The sequence below is a fragment of the Diabrotica virgifera genome, chromosome 1, assembly GCF_917563875.1.
Source record: "Diabrotica virgifera virgifera chromosome 1, PGI_DIABVI_V3a".
Lineage (NCBI taxonomy): Eukaryota > Metazoa > Arthropoda > Insecta > Coleoptera > Chrysomelidae > Diabrotica > Diabrotica virgifera.
Genome location: NC_065443.1, coordinates 203,678,029 through 203,695,239, shown reverse-complemented (window position 1 = coordinate 203,695,239; position 17,211 = coordinate 203,678,029). Strand labels below are relative to the sequence as shown.

Sequence of the window (17,211 nt, the reverse complement as noted above, 5' to 3'; positions counted from 1 at the left end):
TTCTCCATTTCAGTTAGTGATAGCGCTTAACTTTTGTTTAAATTTGTTAATAGTTATTTATGTTCTAGACTAGTTGTTAGTTATATTCTGCACTTACTAAACTCATTGTTATAAAACTGTAGTTTTTAAAAACAATAAATGTCTATCTATCTATCTATCTATCTAGCATTTCATTATACTCTCATGCAAAAATCGGACTGGTGTTTATCACCAACTGGGCATTTTAATGAGTGGAACACGAAGAACATGTCAAATGACAGGAATCATGTTGGAAAGTAATAGCAGTCAGATTTTTTCATGAGAGTTTAATGAAAGGGTAACAAATCAATTCGATGTTCTGCCCGACAAAATACATGGGACGTTTTCGTAATCTGACGTTCCAAATTTTTAAACTGTTCCACAATTAAAACTTCCCTTATTCCAGTGTTCCCGTACATCAAAGTTTGTCCGACTAGACACCGTTAAGCTATTACCAAATTTTCAGCTTACTATTAATCAACTTTTTTTGGTACTCGGGATCCAGGTCTATACTGGTAACAGACACAATTGCCGATTCCAATCCACACTGGATCGATGAGACTCACATACAATATCCACAAATAGTTAATGTGTGGGCTCTAGTAAAAAACCATTTGATAGGTCGTTTCTTTTATTGATGGCGCACTTACCAGTATAAAATACCTGGATCTTATCCAGCATCAAATTATTGCTGAAAGAATTAATTTATTTCTAAATATGACAGTGTGATTTTAACAGCATGGTGCGCCCTCCCAGTATCATAAAATTGTTAGGCAATATCGTTTCCTCCCAGAGATGGATTGGTTGAAGAGGTACAATTAATTGGTAGACAAGATCTCCCGACTTAACTCCACTTGATTTATTTATGGGACTTTCTTAAAGACCGGATCTATGTAAACAGATCAACTAATTTAAATTATTTAAAGGATGTATGATGATGTAGTATTGCCAAGAAACAGAGGTCAACACTTTGAGCGCTTTTTGTAAAAAAAAAATAATTTTTTGTGTTCATGTTAATTGTTACTTTTCAAAATGAATATAAATTATTTGATAATTACATACGTGTATTATGCCATAATAGGATATTTTTTTGTTATTGCTGAAAAGAGGAAAAAATAAGCTTTTCTATGATATATCACTCAATCTACATAGGTTGCCAATTAAAAAAATAAGATGGCGGCGATACGCTAAACGCTGACGTCACATAAATTTTAAATATTCTCTAAAAAATGCAGAATATCATCTCATTAATGATCCTAGAATTTCATAAATATTTTTTTAACATCCAATGTTTATTGCAATCTGTCTCATTACAAACAATAAGCAATACATATAACGTATCTGAAGGTAATATCGCCAAGCTAAGGTTTAGAATTTTTTTGTTGGATAGTGGGTCATATTAAAAAATATGTCACAACTTGAGCTGTTCAATGAACTACTTGAAATTACGTAGAATCTACTAAAAAAATAATTTGGGTATTTTTACACATTTACTGGACAATTTAAAAAAAAAGTCATCTTTGGCGATATTTCCAACCCCTGTTGGCAATATCGCCAACCTTTTATTTCGAATACAATACGGTCTAACAATTGAACATTATACTTCAAAATGATATATTTGCTGAATAATAACAATAAGTAAGTATTTAAGAACAATAACATTTTTGTACCATAATCTGGAGTGGTTAGCATATCTGAAAATGAAGTGTCATGTTTTTCTTCATCTGATGTTTCCATCTCACTTAACTCTATATCATCAGAATCACTGTTGCTTGTCGATGACTCTACGGCAGAGCGCTTTTTAATTTTTCCAACCTTCGATGTATCTGGAGAAAGCTGCCAAGGCAACCAAAACTCCAAGAAGGGATGGTAACGCCAGGGCGTTATTACCATCCATTGGACTTGGCGATATTACCGACATGCACATAAATTATTTGTAATTTGGTTTTCGAAGATAAGCAAAACTATCTAAAAAATCTGAATGCATCATTTTATTCCTTAGGAAACAAAGTACAAATTACTGAAATCAAATAATATTACTCATCAATAACGCCGCTCCAATCTAATAAACACAAAAGATGTAAAATTATAAATGGTACTCGTTCTACACCGAATACTGATATTCAACTGTCATAAACACAGCTGACAAACCTAAGGTCATCGCAAACACGATCACGTGATTTAGAATACTATGAGGAACATATCCATGTTGCCATTTATTATTTAGCAAACGTACTTTCTGAGAAATCACGAGTTGGCAATATTACCAACCTGGCGTTATTACCTGCACATACCTTACTTAGTTATTGAAAAATAACATAGATGGAAGCCGCCCAGTGGCGAGCACCCAGTAAGACATATAAGATTATAATTTTAAAGTAAGACCTAACAATTACTTGGAACATAATACATAGATAAAATTTTGTATATTGGACAGTTCAGACAACAAATATGATTATTAAAAGTCCAAGAAACATGAATAAAAAATACGAAAGAATTTTAAAAAATCACTGAAGCTAAAACAAGATTATTTCACTGCACTATGACACTGCACTCTGTTGTTTCTCTGATGTTCAGATCTACTAGAGATCCAAAGGGGTCTTTTTAATCTTCTTTCATGAGAAATGATGAGCAGGTCCGTGGCGAGCGGATTTGGATGGCAGGATAGTCTGGTCTTGTATCTAGAATTTACAGCAGATATTGCTTCGCTAACAGTTGGTAGCTGTAGGTCGTGGTGTAATCTCTGGTCCTCGATTTTTGACCCTTCGCTTCGTTATCGAACGTATTCGCTTCGTATCTGTTTAGTGTACATATAGCGAATGATCGATAACGAAGCGAAGGGTCAAAAATCGAGGCCCTGGTTCGTAACCGTAACATACCAAGGGGCATTGCAGATCTGGCGCAACACTTTTGATTGGAACCGTTGAAGTTTTTGAATGTTGGTATTACTTGCTGTTCCCCATATTTGTGCTGTATATAGCCATACCGGTTTTAAAATACATTTATAAATCATAAGTTTGTTCTCCAGGCTAAGATTTGATTTTCTACTCATGTAACAATACATTTTCCTGTAGATTAAGCTGAGTTGAAGACGTTTCTTCCAGATGTGGGTGCTCCAATTAAGTTTACTATCTAAATGAATTCCCAGGTATTTTACGGCGGTATTGACTGGTAGTGGAGTGTTATTTATAGAAACTGGAGGCGCGACACCTTTTTTTAAAGTAAATGTGATTTGTGTGGATTTTAAACTGTTGACTTGTACTTGCCACAGTTTCAGCCAGCTCTCTAGTTTATTCAGATGATTTTGCAATACCTCGGATGCTTCTGTTGCTATAGGATTTGAAGCCATTATAACTGTGTCATCCGCATATCGTCCCTTAGCTTACAACACCGCTCAAGTCGAAAATTAACGGTTTTGACATATGCATACCGTTGGATAGGTCTGCTCATTGCGCATCTAACCATTTGTCACATGGTTTAGATTTCAGTCAATCAGATGCCGTAATTCAAAAAGTAGTAACACCGCGCAAGTCGTCAACCTGTATCATGGTCAACACCGCACAAGTCGCTCTGTGATTATATGTTTGTACGTGAGTTTTACTGCTGAAAAGTCTAGTATCCAAGAAGTCTTTATAGAAGATTAAGAGGTAAGCTATATAATAAAGTAATGTTTATTCATTTACGCGTATTAATATAGAAAGAAATGATAATAAAATAACTTAAGCGGTGTTTACTAACGGTATTTTTTTAAACTTAGGCGGTGTTTCAAAAAGTAGTTTTTTTCGTCTCCTCTAAAGTTAGTAAAAATTACTTATGCCGTGTTGTTAGCTAAGGGACGATATGTAGCAATTGTTGTATTAATGGTGGTTGGAAGATCCGATGTGTATATTAAGTAGAGTGTTGGTCCTAATATGCTTTAGTCAATATTAGATGTCAAACTACTACAATTCTACAGAGTGTGAATGTTGCTACGAAATTAATAAAAAAACGTAATTATCTTTTAAAATACCCTGTATAATATTACAAAACCTTATATTTTAAGAAAGAAGACATCGAAGAGAATCCAAAAATGTAAAAATATACAGGGTGTCCTATTTAAAAAAACGAAGTTATAAGCAACTTCCGGTATAACCGGAAGTTGCAAAGAGATGAAAATATTTTCATTTAATAGATCATCCTTCAAAACCCCTTTATTCCAATTTTCATGATTCTGTTGCCTTTAGTTCTCGTGATATTTCTAATAGGCCAGTTATCTGCCTCACCCTATATACGCGCCGAACACTCCACGCCGTGTGTGCGGTACGCGTTCGTGGCGGGTTCGTTAGATTAGTACGCGTTAGTACGTGTTTTCAAGTGGCACACAAACGGTGCGTACACGATCCAACTTCTGTCGGCGCCAAGAAGGCACGGCTCGAAGTGCGCGGCGCGCAAATTTATACATACCTTTAAACGAACATAATATTCCACTTCAGTGAGTTAATCAAATTTAACAGTTAGTAGCTTGTAGTATTAGTGTAATTCACGCACCCTCATTGTATTTTTTTCCTTTTTTAGGAAACAGACCTGCATTTTATAATATCATCATCATCAACATCATCATTAACAGCTATCCCATCCATCGTCGAATGTAAGCCTCCTTTAGATGTGTCCATTAATTTCTGTTCACTGTTTTTTGCATCGATTCGCAGCCAGCTATTCGCTTGACGTCATCAATCCATCTAGTTTGAGATCTGCCTTTACTTCCCTTACTTGCCTTATTGTGGGCGCCATTTAAGAATTATCTTCGTCCAACGGTTGTCTTCCATTCTTCTTATGTAGTCTGCCCAGTTTTCATCACATCAATCTGTTACTTTTGATCGTCTTCTTATTTCTTCATTGGATTTGCGAATCGCTGAGCTTAATGTTGAGCATTCTCCGTTCCATAGCTCTCTGAGTCACCTGAAGTTTGGGGACTGTGCTGTTGTAAAAGCCCATGTGTCAGTTCCTTATTGCAGAACCGGCAATGCGTAGTGATCAATTTTTGCATTTAAAGTACTTGGTTAGTTTATACTGCTTGTATTCGACCAAAAGCTGCCAATGCTAAGGAACATCTTCTATTTAAATCATCCTTTAAGTTAAGCTTTGACAGTTTGAATTTTTGTCCATAGTAAATTTCGTAAATTATTTTGTCGTATTTTATAATATCTTCTTTTTTTTAGGTGCCGTGTCTGTGTAAATACGTTGGCCGTCATCATGTTTACAATTTCCTGAAACCTTTCTCTATTGGCTTCTGCGCGAAATAATTCTTCTACTGTGGAGCCACTTCTGGACTGAGACAGGGAGATCCGTTGTCCCCATTGTTGTTTAACCTGGCCTTAGAATATGTCATGCGAAAAATTTATCCAAAAATCAAACCAGACATAACTGCTCGAGAAGCAAAAATCATACTCGCCTTTGTCGATGACGTAGACGCAGTAGCACAATCAACATTAGAAATTAACGATATTTTCTCGAGCTTTGAAGAAGCTGCATTAAACATCGGTCTAAAAATAAATGAAGACAAAACAATATACATGGTCGTCTCAAAACAAGAACTACGGCAAAATAGGCAAAATATTACTATAAACGATCATAACTTCGAAGTTGTTAAAGAATTTAAATATCTAGGAGCAACAATCACAAATGACAACAAATTAGAGCGAGAAGTTGAAACGCGAATAATGACAGGAAACAGATCTTTCTTTGCAATGAAACATCTAATGAAGTCAAAACTTCTCTCACGAGGTGCAAAAATCCAGATATAAAAGACCATAACACGACCAGCAGTCGCGTATGGAAGCGAAACATGGACGCTAACAAAAAGAGAAGTAAATAAATTGCTGGTGTGGGAACGTAAAATCCTTTGAATGATATATGGCCCTTGCAGAGACAGTGTGACAAACGAATGGAGGCGCAGATACAATAACGAGCTAGAGTCTCTATTCGGAAAAGAAAATCTAGTCAGATATATGTATAAAGGCTAGTAGACTCAAATTGGCAGGGCATGTGATACGCAGTAATGACAATCGCCTTATAAACAATGTGTTCTGGGAAAGGCCAGATGGAATAAGCTCTGTAGGGCGGCCTAGAAAGAGGTGGAAAGATGCAGTCAAAGACGATCTAGAGAAAATGGGAGTGCGACAATGGGAATTAGTGGCATAGGACCGACAAACATGGAAGGCAATAGTAAACGCTGATATGCTGGTCAGATAGGATCTTAATAGTGAACTTACGGGATAAGGAAATATGAATTTAATTTTGGAGATAAGACCTACATGCCAAACTTTGTCGAATGCCTGTGAGACATCTAGAAATGCAGCTGTACAGTAATTTTTGTGTTCGAGCGAATTTCTGATAGTTTTTACTACCCTATGAATTTGCTCGATGGTACCATGTTGTTTCCTAAATCCAAACTGATAGTTAGGTAAAACATTGTTGCTGTCTAATGTAAAATATAAATATAAAATATATTCATTAGTTTCAGAAAAATTACCGTGTTTCCATATTTTTATTAAGTACGTTTCCATATTATTAAGTAGGTACATTAACATTATTTATTATTTATCTAATTTGTAAATAATTGGGGTAAATAAACAGGATTAACAGCAAAGTTCCGAAGTACAGAAATCTACTGAAAGTATATTATTATATTATCTATTATGAGACAATAAGTCCAAGTATTGGTATACTTGGTATTTACTTAAGTAGGTGTAAATATTTTCGACTTCTATTTATAAGCTTAGGAACATCTTAATGTAGAAATTTAAAATGAAAAATCTATGTCTGGGAACTGTGTTCTTTAACCCCTGCTATGCGGTATTCATTTGAGTCAATGACTATCATGTCTGGTACATGTCCAGGGACAAGAAGATGCAAATAAAAAAAAAATAGTACAATGAAAGACAAAAAAAAGGAAAGTCCAGAACGAGATGGTTGGATGACGTAAAGGCGAACTTAAAACAACGAATATCCGCTCTGGGCTCGTAGGTAGCGGAGATAATTAAAAATTCGCGAGCGCCAGTAGTGACAAGTCAGTGAACTTTTACTGGAAATTTGACGTTCTGCATTAAGAGTTGCATATAATTTTTACTAAATGTCTCATTTAAAAGACCGACAGTTCCTTAGAATAAAGAAAAAGTTTCTTTTGATCGAGATATTTAAAATTAAAAATTACACTAAATTTTTTCTTTTTTGCACCCCTGTAACTGATTAAAATAAACAGAAATTTTCAGGGACTTTTGACCCTCGATAATAATGTAGTCTTCCATTCTGCGTTTAAATTTTTTAAATATACTTATTGGTTCTCTCAGGATTCGAAAAAAAAGTAATGCATTTAAAAATAGTTGGCCCGAAATTTTACGTTTACGCTCTTAATTAATTATTTAAGTGCAACAAATTCATAATTTAATATTTAAGAAGTATTATACTATAATTATATCAAATTATTATACTTTTTTTGCAGAATAAATTTTTTCTAATATTATCTGTTAACTTAAACTTCAAAACGATAAGCAAAATCTTAAAAATAATCATAATAAATAATAAATTCTGTACTTACTGATATAATCCAGTTGTAAATATTACACGATTAGAATTAAATAAGTTTGAAACAATAATTATTATTTGCTTTTCTCCTTTCCTCTTTAAATTTCCATCCGAAATAGTAAGTCATCCGCTAGATGGCGATTCCAGCTATACCAGCGAAACTTACAGAGGATAGGCAACACTTTTCTCTTTCCAGCGAAATTTCCAACGAAAGTTGTACTAGTAATCCGCTAGGTAGGTAGCGATACGCTGCGAAGCTCAGGGCAGTGCCGGATTTAGGGTATTTGCGGCCCTAGGCAAAATTACCCCGAGCGGCCCCTGATAGCTTCACGATTATGTAATTAAAGCATAAAGACTTAATAATAATAATAATAACTAAATTATTTATTTTAATTTTACTTTTTAACGTAATACAAAGTATAACATAAATGAATAGAAATGCCTCTAATGTTATATTTGAATACAGACATAAATAGGTTGAAATGTATTTACTAATTGAATAATCTTGGTTTAAAAATTTGGCTAAAACCCCAAAACAGCTCTAACAATTTATATATTTATAGAAATTTCGAAAAAGAAAATTTATAGAAAGAATTCTATATTTATAGAAGCCTTTGAGATGTTGGTTTTTCGAAGGATGCTGAAGATCTCTTGTGACAGATCATGTGACCAACACGAGGTGCTGAGAAGAATGGAGACTGAGAGAGAATTCCTAAATATTGTAAAAAACAGAAAAACGAGTTATCTAGGAAATAACTTACATAGAAGAAAGATACAACTTTTTACGACTCGTAATGGAAGGGAACGTGGAAGGAAGAAGAGGTTCAGGAAGAAGAAAATGCTCCTGGCTGAAGAACGTGAGAGACTGGACAGACATGGACACACATTCGATACTAAGAACCGCTCAAGATAGAGAACAATTTGCTGTAGTTATAGCCAACCTTCAGTAATGGAGAAGGCACCTTAAGAAGAAGATAGAAAATATATAATTCAAAATGTTAGCAAACAGCAGTTATTTGTAAAATTATTAATATTGCTAAAATGATTATTAGATATTAGAACTTACCGAGGAGCAGACGCAGATTCCGATCACATACTAATGATTACGAAATTAAGAGAAACTATCCCAAAGGTCAGAGAACAGAGAATAATAAGTAAAAAATATGACGTTGCCAAACTAAAGAAAAAAGAAACCGCCGAAAACTTCCAGACAGACGTGACAGCAAAACTACTTCAGAGCGAAGAGCAAGGTGACATTGAAATGGAGTGGGGAATAATAGAAGACGCAATGAAGGAAGCAGCTCAAAAGCGGTTGGGTCAAGTTAAAAAGGGGAGCGACAAAGAATGGTTTGAAACCGATTGCAAGAAAAGTCTTAACACACGGAATGAGGCAAGACTAAAATATATGGATAAACCAAGTGAAGAAAACAGGAATGAATATGAAGCGGCGAGAAGAAACGCGAAGAAAGTGTGTAGGAGTAAGAAAAGGGAGCATATGGATAAAAAGCTTCAAGAGATTGAAGAGCATTATATTAATAAAAATGTAAGAAACTTCTACCAGGAGGCGAAAAGGAGCACTGACCAATGTGTAAGAAAACAGAACTACTACAAGAGCAAGGAAGGGCACCTAATAGGAGATAAGCAGGGGAAGCTAAGTAGATGGGAGGAGCATTTTAGAGAGCTACTTAATGAAGAACCTGATGGGAGTGATGAGGAGCAAGAGGAAATGGTAGAGAAAGTCAGAGGCCCGGCGGAAACAGTAGAGACTCCAACCGTGGAAGAAATAAGAGAAATCATACATAGTATGAAAAACAACAAAAGTGCAGGCAGCAATGGTATTACTGCAGAATTAATCAAGCATGGGGGAGAAGCACTTATAACGCGAATATGTAGCCTGTTGACGAAAATCTGGGAGCGAGAGGAAATGCCGGAAGTATGGAGAGAGGCCATAGTATGTCCCATTCATAAGAAGAGAGATAGAGCAGTGTGTGAAAACTATAGGGGTATCACTCTCCTAGACGTAACATATAAGGTACTCGCCAGAGTCGTAAGAAGCAGACTGGAAAGGCACTTAAACGAGCAGGTGGGTGAATACCAGGGAGGATTCAAAAAGGGCAGAACCACCATTGATCAAATATTCGTATTGAAACTGATTCAAAGCAGTACATACGAGCAACAGTTAAAGTTAAACCTCCTCTTTATAGATTTCAAACAAGCTTACGATTCTGTGATAAGAAGGCGTTTGTACCAGGCCCTAAGAGTACTTGGAATTCCGGAAAAGATGATCAGACTCGTAAAAATGACCTTAGTAAAGACCGACAACAGAGTAAGGATAGAAAGAAGCCTATCAGGAAAATTTGAAGTTAAAAGGGGATTAAAGCAGGGAGATCCGCTGTCCACGGTACTTTTCAATTTCTTGTTGGAGGCAATATTGAGAGAGAGTGGAATACGAACGAAAGGTATGATCTTTGACAACAGAAACCAGGTTCTGGCCTTTGCGGACGATATAGTGCTAATGGCAAGAACGGAAAGGGAACTGCTGAGGATTTTCAAACTCTTTGAAGTAAAGGCTAAGCAGTATGGACTGAGAATTAATGAGCAAAAAACAAAGTATATGGAAATGGGACAGACCTCAAATGAAGACACACAACTGAATACTACCACAAACAATGAGAATAAAGAGTATTGCTTCAAAAAGGTGACGGAGTTTAAGTATCTAGGAGTAACGCTAACAAGTAAAGGGAAAGAAAGCCAGGAAATCGAAAAAAGAATCTCGAGAGGAAGAAAGACAGTCGGAGCCCTACACAAACTACTAAGAGCCAAAAACATCTCCAGAGTGACAAAATTAAGACTTTATCGAACAGTGATCCAGCCCACAGTTCTTTACGGGAGCGAAATATGGGTCATGAACAAAAACCAAGAAAATATGCTGAACATCTGGGAGCGGAGTGTCCTAAGGAAGATATTCGGGGGAGTAAAAAACGATGAAGACATTTGGAGGAGACGAACAAATGCAGAGATCAGAGAGCTGTACCGGAAACCAGAAATAAGCCAGATGGTCAGAACAAAGAGACTAAGTTGGTTAGGTCATCTTGCGAGAATGGCTGACGGAAGGTGGGCAAAGGACTCGCTGCTGAGAGGGGAAGGAAAGAGGAGAAGAGGACGACCCAGGAAAAAGTGGCTAGAAGCATGTAAGGAAGACCTGCAAACAATCGGGATATCAAATTGGAGAACTGCGGCCATGGACAGGAGAAAATGGAGAAAAACCGTGGAGAAATTCCAAGCCATGAGCCTTTAAGGCCTGTTGAGCTATATTATATATATAAAATGATTATATTATAAATAATTAGTATTGTAGTTAATTGTTAAAATTAAATATCATTTGTTTCATTCGGAGGGAAAAGTACAGATGACAACAAAAAACTAAAAAAAAGCCGAGTTGAAACGACATTATAAGTAAAAGAACAAGCAAAATAATATGAACTGTATTAGTAATAGGCTACGGTACTGAAAAATAAAAATATTAATGCCTGGTTGCACCAAAAAATCTTAAGCTCCAGCTTAACCCAGCTCAGCTTATAGATAGAGCCGATTTAAGTGTCACATACGTTGCACCATAATTTTCAATTCTTATCAATGCAATCCACATGACAATCCATTGTGGCAAGCTGAAAATAATTGATCTAAGACTCAACATATGCAACGCATATGTTTCGTTAATGCACGCCTTAAGCACAGTATAAAGAGGGACAGTAAAACCTCTTCCATGTCGGCATTTTGATCTCAAAAAGTAATACCGGCAGTACGCAATTGGTAATTCACCAGTCGTGTATGCGGGTTTTCCCTGTTAAAACCCGTACGTTTCTATGCAACTAGCAATGCGAGAGTGGGGCAAAAGCGACTAGGAACATTGCGCGGTCGCCATGCGCGACTAAAGATTTTACTTCCAATTTTTCGGAGAGTGGTTCTACTGTCCCTCTTTATACTGTGCCTTAAGCTTAAGATCTGTTGGTGCAACCAGGCATAAGAATACAACAAATAAACTTCTAGATCGTTCAATTCATTATTTATTACTCTCTTATAATAAATATCATATCTAAACCCTAAAAACTCACTTTTCTAGCTTTTTTGGCTGCAAAATCTTTAATCAAATTTTTAAAGTCTAAGCCCGACCGCACATCAAAGAAACATGAAACGTAAATTACGTTTCATGGAAATAAACCACTGCTAAACAAATATACGTCCGGCCATTTATGAAACTCTCCGAAAATAAAAATGTGTCATGAGCATGAATCACACTCGTTTCATTGGTAGGCGGACTTTGAGATTTGTTTAGCAGTATTTTAGTTTCATGAAACATGTTTTTCGTTTCATGTTTCATGTTTTTCGTTTCATGTTTTATGTTTTTCGTTTCATGTTTCATGTTTTTCGTTTCATGTTTCTTTGGTGTGCGGCTTGGCTAAGGCTTCATAAAGCTCAGATTTTGAAACAAAATTGGCCGAACTAGACAATCTAGAATCTTCGTTAGAAGTCGAGTTACTCAAGTAGTTTTTGATTCTTTTCAACACGCTGAATGATCTTTCTCCAGATGCATTAGATGTAATCATGCATAGTAGAATGCGCAAAGCCGTGTCTATATTCGGAAATAATGTTGTTAACTGTTTTTCATGAATGATTTTCAGATACTCCAAAAGTGTAGGTATTCCTCGGAGGCTTGGTAATCTTGTTGTCATGAGGTTCTCTTTCTTCATCAAATATACCTTCAACAAAACCTTTGAACTGTACACACCAGTGGTGCTCAGACTTATACTGCGTGGGATCTACCACATAAACTGCAAGCGTCCAGAGATCGACTGCCAATAAAAAAAAAACAATTTTGAAAATAAAAAGCTTTATTGCACGTTTCAGTTTGATAAAAAGTTATAATTAAAGATAGATATAATTAAAGTCATGTTTTTCAGTTTAATTTTATTTGAATGTTGATGCATGGCACTGCATATCCTCCACAATTTTTTTCATATGATGGTACGTAATTACCGAGTACCAAATGTAAGCATGATGAGAGATGTTCGTCAGCCGATTCATCATCAGGGCTTTTCGTTCCGGATGGAATGCTTGCCGCTCTTACTAAGAGCTCACTGAGTCGTTTATTGCGGTGAATCACTCCGCATTCCACTTGTGTGTTGTCAAAGTTTGTTGTCTGACTTGGCTTTCGTTACAATTTTCTTCCATTCATTTCGATATGTGCATAGTTCCCTCCAGTTTCTCACTTCCAGAATTTTGATATCTCTCATGACCTGGTCCTCCCATCTCTCTCTGGGTTTTCCCCTTGGTCCCTAAGTTTCTGGTTTCCATCTGGTGATCTTCTTAATCAGTAGGTCGTTCTTCCTTCTCTTTATGTGTCCAAGCCATCTCAGTCTCTTCATCTGATTAATAAATCTAACTATATCTTCTTCCTTCATTATGTCTCTTAGTTCATGGTTCATTCTTCTTCTCATTTCTCCGTTGTCCATTCTTATCGGGCCCATAATCCGTCTGAGGATTTTCTTTTTGAATATTCTCAATTTTTCTTTACCTGTTTCCGTGAGGCACATTGTCCCAGCTGCGTACGTAACTACTGGTCTGATTGCAACTCTATATAGTCTTGTCCGACTAATCAGATATCTGGTCAGATATAACTGAACCGACTACAGGACTTGTGCGTAGTCGGTTCAGTTCGGCTATTCCTATTCCGTTCCGCGGAACCTAAGTTCATTTTACGGCTACTGCTAGCGTAAATTTTTCGCCCGTGGAGCCGTAGCCTTAGTCAAAATAGAAACGTTTACCCCGATTTCTTCATTGGAAATTGATGATAAGTTGTTTTAAATCCAAATTCTTCATTAAGACTGAAATAAACTTCGGACCTTTCATTCAATTCTGAATAAAGCGTGTCAATTACAACATTGAATCTTTAAGTTTTCTTTGCCATTAAAGTGGGGTTCAGTGGATTTATCTTCTTTGTCTTAGCCAGGGAGAGCTTTTCTTTTCGGGCGTCTTTTTTTTTCAAGAATATAGGTTTCATTTTTAGACAACTCTTTTCCTCTTTTTTCATAGGAATCAAAGTTGTCTCTCAGACTCAATGCATACGCCTTTAGAGATTTGTATGTTGTAAGTCACATTCAAGTCTGTAGCAGTTAATGTTGTGCTACTCTTGTCAAAACGTTGTAAAATACCGTACCACGTATTTAGTAGAATAGCCATTTTCTTATTTGAAAAATTGTTTTATGATTTCAATTCAATTAGTAAAATTTTTTTACCAAATTTTTTTTTTTTACAAAACGCTGCGGCCCCCTTTTGCTTGCGGCCCTAGGCCGCGGCCTAGTCGGCCTAGTGGTAAATCCGGCACTGGCTCAGGGCGTATAAGAATGGAGGAGAAAGATACAAGAAACATCTGAATACTATATAGCCAGATAGGTAAAGACCCATTCAGGGTTATGATGCCAAAAAAGAGGAAGACAATCTCATCGTCGACGAAATATTTTTTTTTCTCTGATTCTGGCTTTGGTTTAGAACTAGAACCTTTAGCCACGTAATTGTATAACTTATCACTAAGTCAGGGGAGTAATGTGTAGTGTGTGTGTTGAGTAAGTGTCTTGTTACTTTGCAAAGTCGACGTCATTGTCTTTGCAAAGAGACGCTAATTGTTTCCGAACGTCTGCGGTCCCTCCGGTGAGTACCGATCCCAGAAATAAATTTTAAATTAGAACAAGTCCGGCAAACAAATATTAAGAAATAAGTAGGTACAACATTACTTACCCAAATCATCGTAGATACATCCAATGTACACAGAACATAATTTTAATTTGTAGATAAGTTTAAATAACTTCAGTAACACCATTTCAAAATACACCTTTAATCTAATATCACATTAATTAAAGAATATAAATATCTATATTATATTTAAAATCTGTTTTTCTAAATGTCTATTTCGTTAAAAACTTATATTGACAAAATTGTCAAAAATATTTATTACTTCACTTTTTATTACAATGTGTTCTTTCAACGTCTTAAACATTTTTATTTATTATCATATTTATATGTCTTTATATTACCAATGCATGGTTGGTTCATGGATATTTACCTAATAATATTTAAGAGGAAAATGCAAGGCAAGTGTACGGAAATATTAAGTTTTTATTTAAATATAGGAAGCTTAATGGTACAGATAATATCTTCATAAATAATAAAAATATAGATGGTATCATATGCATTTTAATACGGACTGTAAAAAATAAGTGATAAAAAAAATAAAAAAACTTAAGTTTTCCGCAATACTGCACCAAGAGATTGTTTATTTAATTAACATAATAATTATTTTGTATTATTTTATTCATCAATTTACGCACCAACAAATATATTCAATAAACAACATGTAATTTAATGAGAGATTGTACCTGTGTAAAAATGAAGAAACATAAAAAATATAACATGGTTTAGTGTATAGGCCACGGCCGATAATTCTTGAGACCGAAAAAAAAAACGAAACAGGATGGAACCCATTGTAAAAGGAAGAGAATATAGTGTCGGAAACAGAGGTTGGACCTCGCAAAATGGACACAAGTCCGGTTTTATTTTTTTTTTTGGTATATTAAGGGCTGCTTATTATGAGACTAACTTTTTCTTAAAAAATTTCGCCCCGAAACTCCTCTTTTCATCTCTTTAAATGGGGTAATTTGTGGTTTTTGCGAAACGTAGCCCTTCCTGTACGTTTTGCAAAAAATTTACTTAATAGTAAAATGAAGAGGACTATATTTCCTACTATTTATTTCCCGACAGCATATGTCTATCACCCACCGTTTAGCGGGGGTGGTGCCCAAAATTGACAAATTATTAAAAAAGAGTTTTTAAAAAAATATTTTTCCCTAACTGTAATGAAAATTAAGAAGAAACCCTGCGGCAATTAATCACAAATAAGTGGCTGATTTTTTGGTATAGGTTTCATTTAAGGGCAATTGCCCATTTTTTAATTACAGGGTGTCACATTTTAAAAAACCCCTTTTTATACCATCTGAATCGCCTATGCTAGAGTAAAAAAACTTTCAGCTATTATCCACGTACTGGTGTTAGTTACAAATTTCTATAATGCACCCCCATTTTTTTCCGGAACCATCCAAAAAAAGGAGAATTAATAAAGAAAGTGATTTTCTTGGAATCCTTCATACACCATGCCCTTTATTAAAATGCTTCATATATCATTTTGTGCACGTTCTTATTACTCATGTATGGACACAAAAGCGATTTCTTAATGCAACCCCTGTAGGCAAAAAAAAAATAAATAAAGGGGAAGTTGAAAACATTTTTTTTGCTTTTTGACCAATATGGACATATGCTCAGGGTTTTTCATAAATATATATGATTATTGCAACATCCCTGCGGAAACTACCCCTATCCTTGAAAATAAACTGCAGAAACTACCCCTATCAATTGGAGAGCATGTTTTGACGATTTTCTCATTACTTATGCATTTTTTTAAAACAAAACTTATACAGAATTAAAGACCACTATGTTCTCTACAAATAAAGTCCTATACATTTTTTTCGTATAAGAAACCGTTTGGGCACAGTGGCGCAGTAAATCTCAGAAATGCTTTGGCGGGCTCCAGTTTTTGTTTTTTTTTTCGTCACGTATTCATTTTATGGATAACGTACTTATGGAAAATAAAAGAGCACACTGTCTGCTACACATTATGACCTATGCATATTTTATTTTCTTTGTACCCTAAAGCCACAGTGGTGCCAAAATCAATTCTTGATTATTTTCTTTATTAATTCTCCTTTTTTTGAAGTGGTTCCGGGGAAAATTAAAATATAGGGGTGCATTATACAAAAATTTGTAAATAGCACTAGTACATCGATAATCGCTCAAAGTTGTCTTACTCTAGCATAGGCGGTTCAGATGGTATAAAAAGAGTTTTTTAAAATGTGACACCCTGTAATTAAAAAATGGACAATTGCCCTTAAATGAAACCTATACCAAAAAATCAGCCACTTATTTGTGATTAATTGTCGCAGGGTTTCTTCTTAATTTTCATTACAGTTAGGGAATAATAATTTTTTTTTTAAAATTCTTTTTTAAAAATCTGTCAACTTTGGGGCACCACCCCCGCTAAACGGTGGGTGATAGACATATGCTGTCGAGAAATAAATAGTAGGAAATATACTCCTCTTCATTTTACTATTAAGTAAATTTTTTGCAAAACGTACAGGAAGGGCTACGTTTCGCAAGAACCACAAATTACCCCCTTTAAAAGATGAAAAGAGGGGGTTCCGGGGCGAAATTTTTTAAGGAAAAGTTAGTCTCATAATAAGCACCCCTTGATATACCAAAAAAAAAATAAAACCGGACTTGTTTCCATTTTGCGAGGTTCAAAACCTCTGTTTCCTACATTAATATAACAAAAATGAAAAGAAAATAATTTACGAGCGATCTGGGTGGGTTTTTACGATTTCCGTCAAAACTACAAGACCAATGGAAAAAAGTTAAAGTAATATATAATAGAGTTTTTCTACGACCGTTTAATAACATGCTCATTATTCGCTATTTTTTCATAGATGATAGCACCCATTACTGTATCCGTGAGTACTAATTCAT

The 17,211-nt window shown here is 35.4% G+C and overlaps 1 protein-coding gene across 2 annotated transcripts in view; it reads right to left on the bottom strand.

Moving 5' to 3' along the window:
• LOC126881788 (putative carbonic anhydrase 3) overlaps positions 1 to 17,211 on the bottom strand; it is a 73,769-nt gene that overhangs the window by 39,036 nt on the left and 17,522 nt on the right. Inside the window, exon 1 of one of the 2 annotated variants that reach the window (XM_050646357.1) lies at positions 14,377 to 14,667. The exons of the other annotated variant lie outside the window; for it this stretch is intronic. Within the exon in view, the coding sequence (XP_050502314.1) occupies positions 14,377 to 14,458 (82 nt within the window). The 5' untranslated portion in view covers positions 14,459 to 14,667. Of the gene's footprint in view, positions 1 to 14,376; positions 14,668 to 17,211 lie in introns of those variants that run through there. 2 annotated transcript variants of the gene reach the window in all.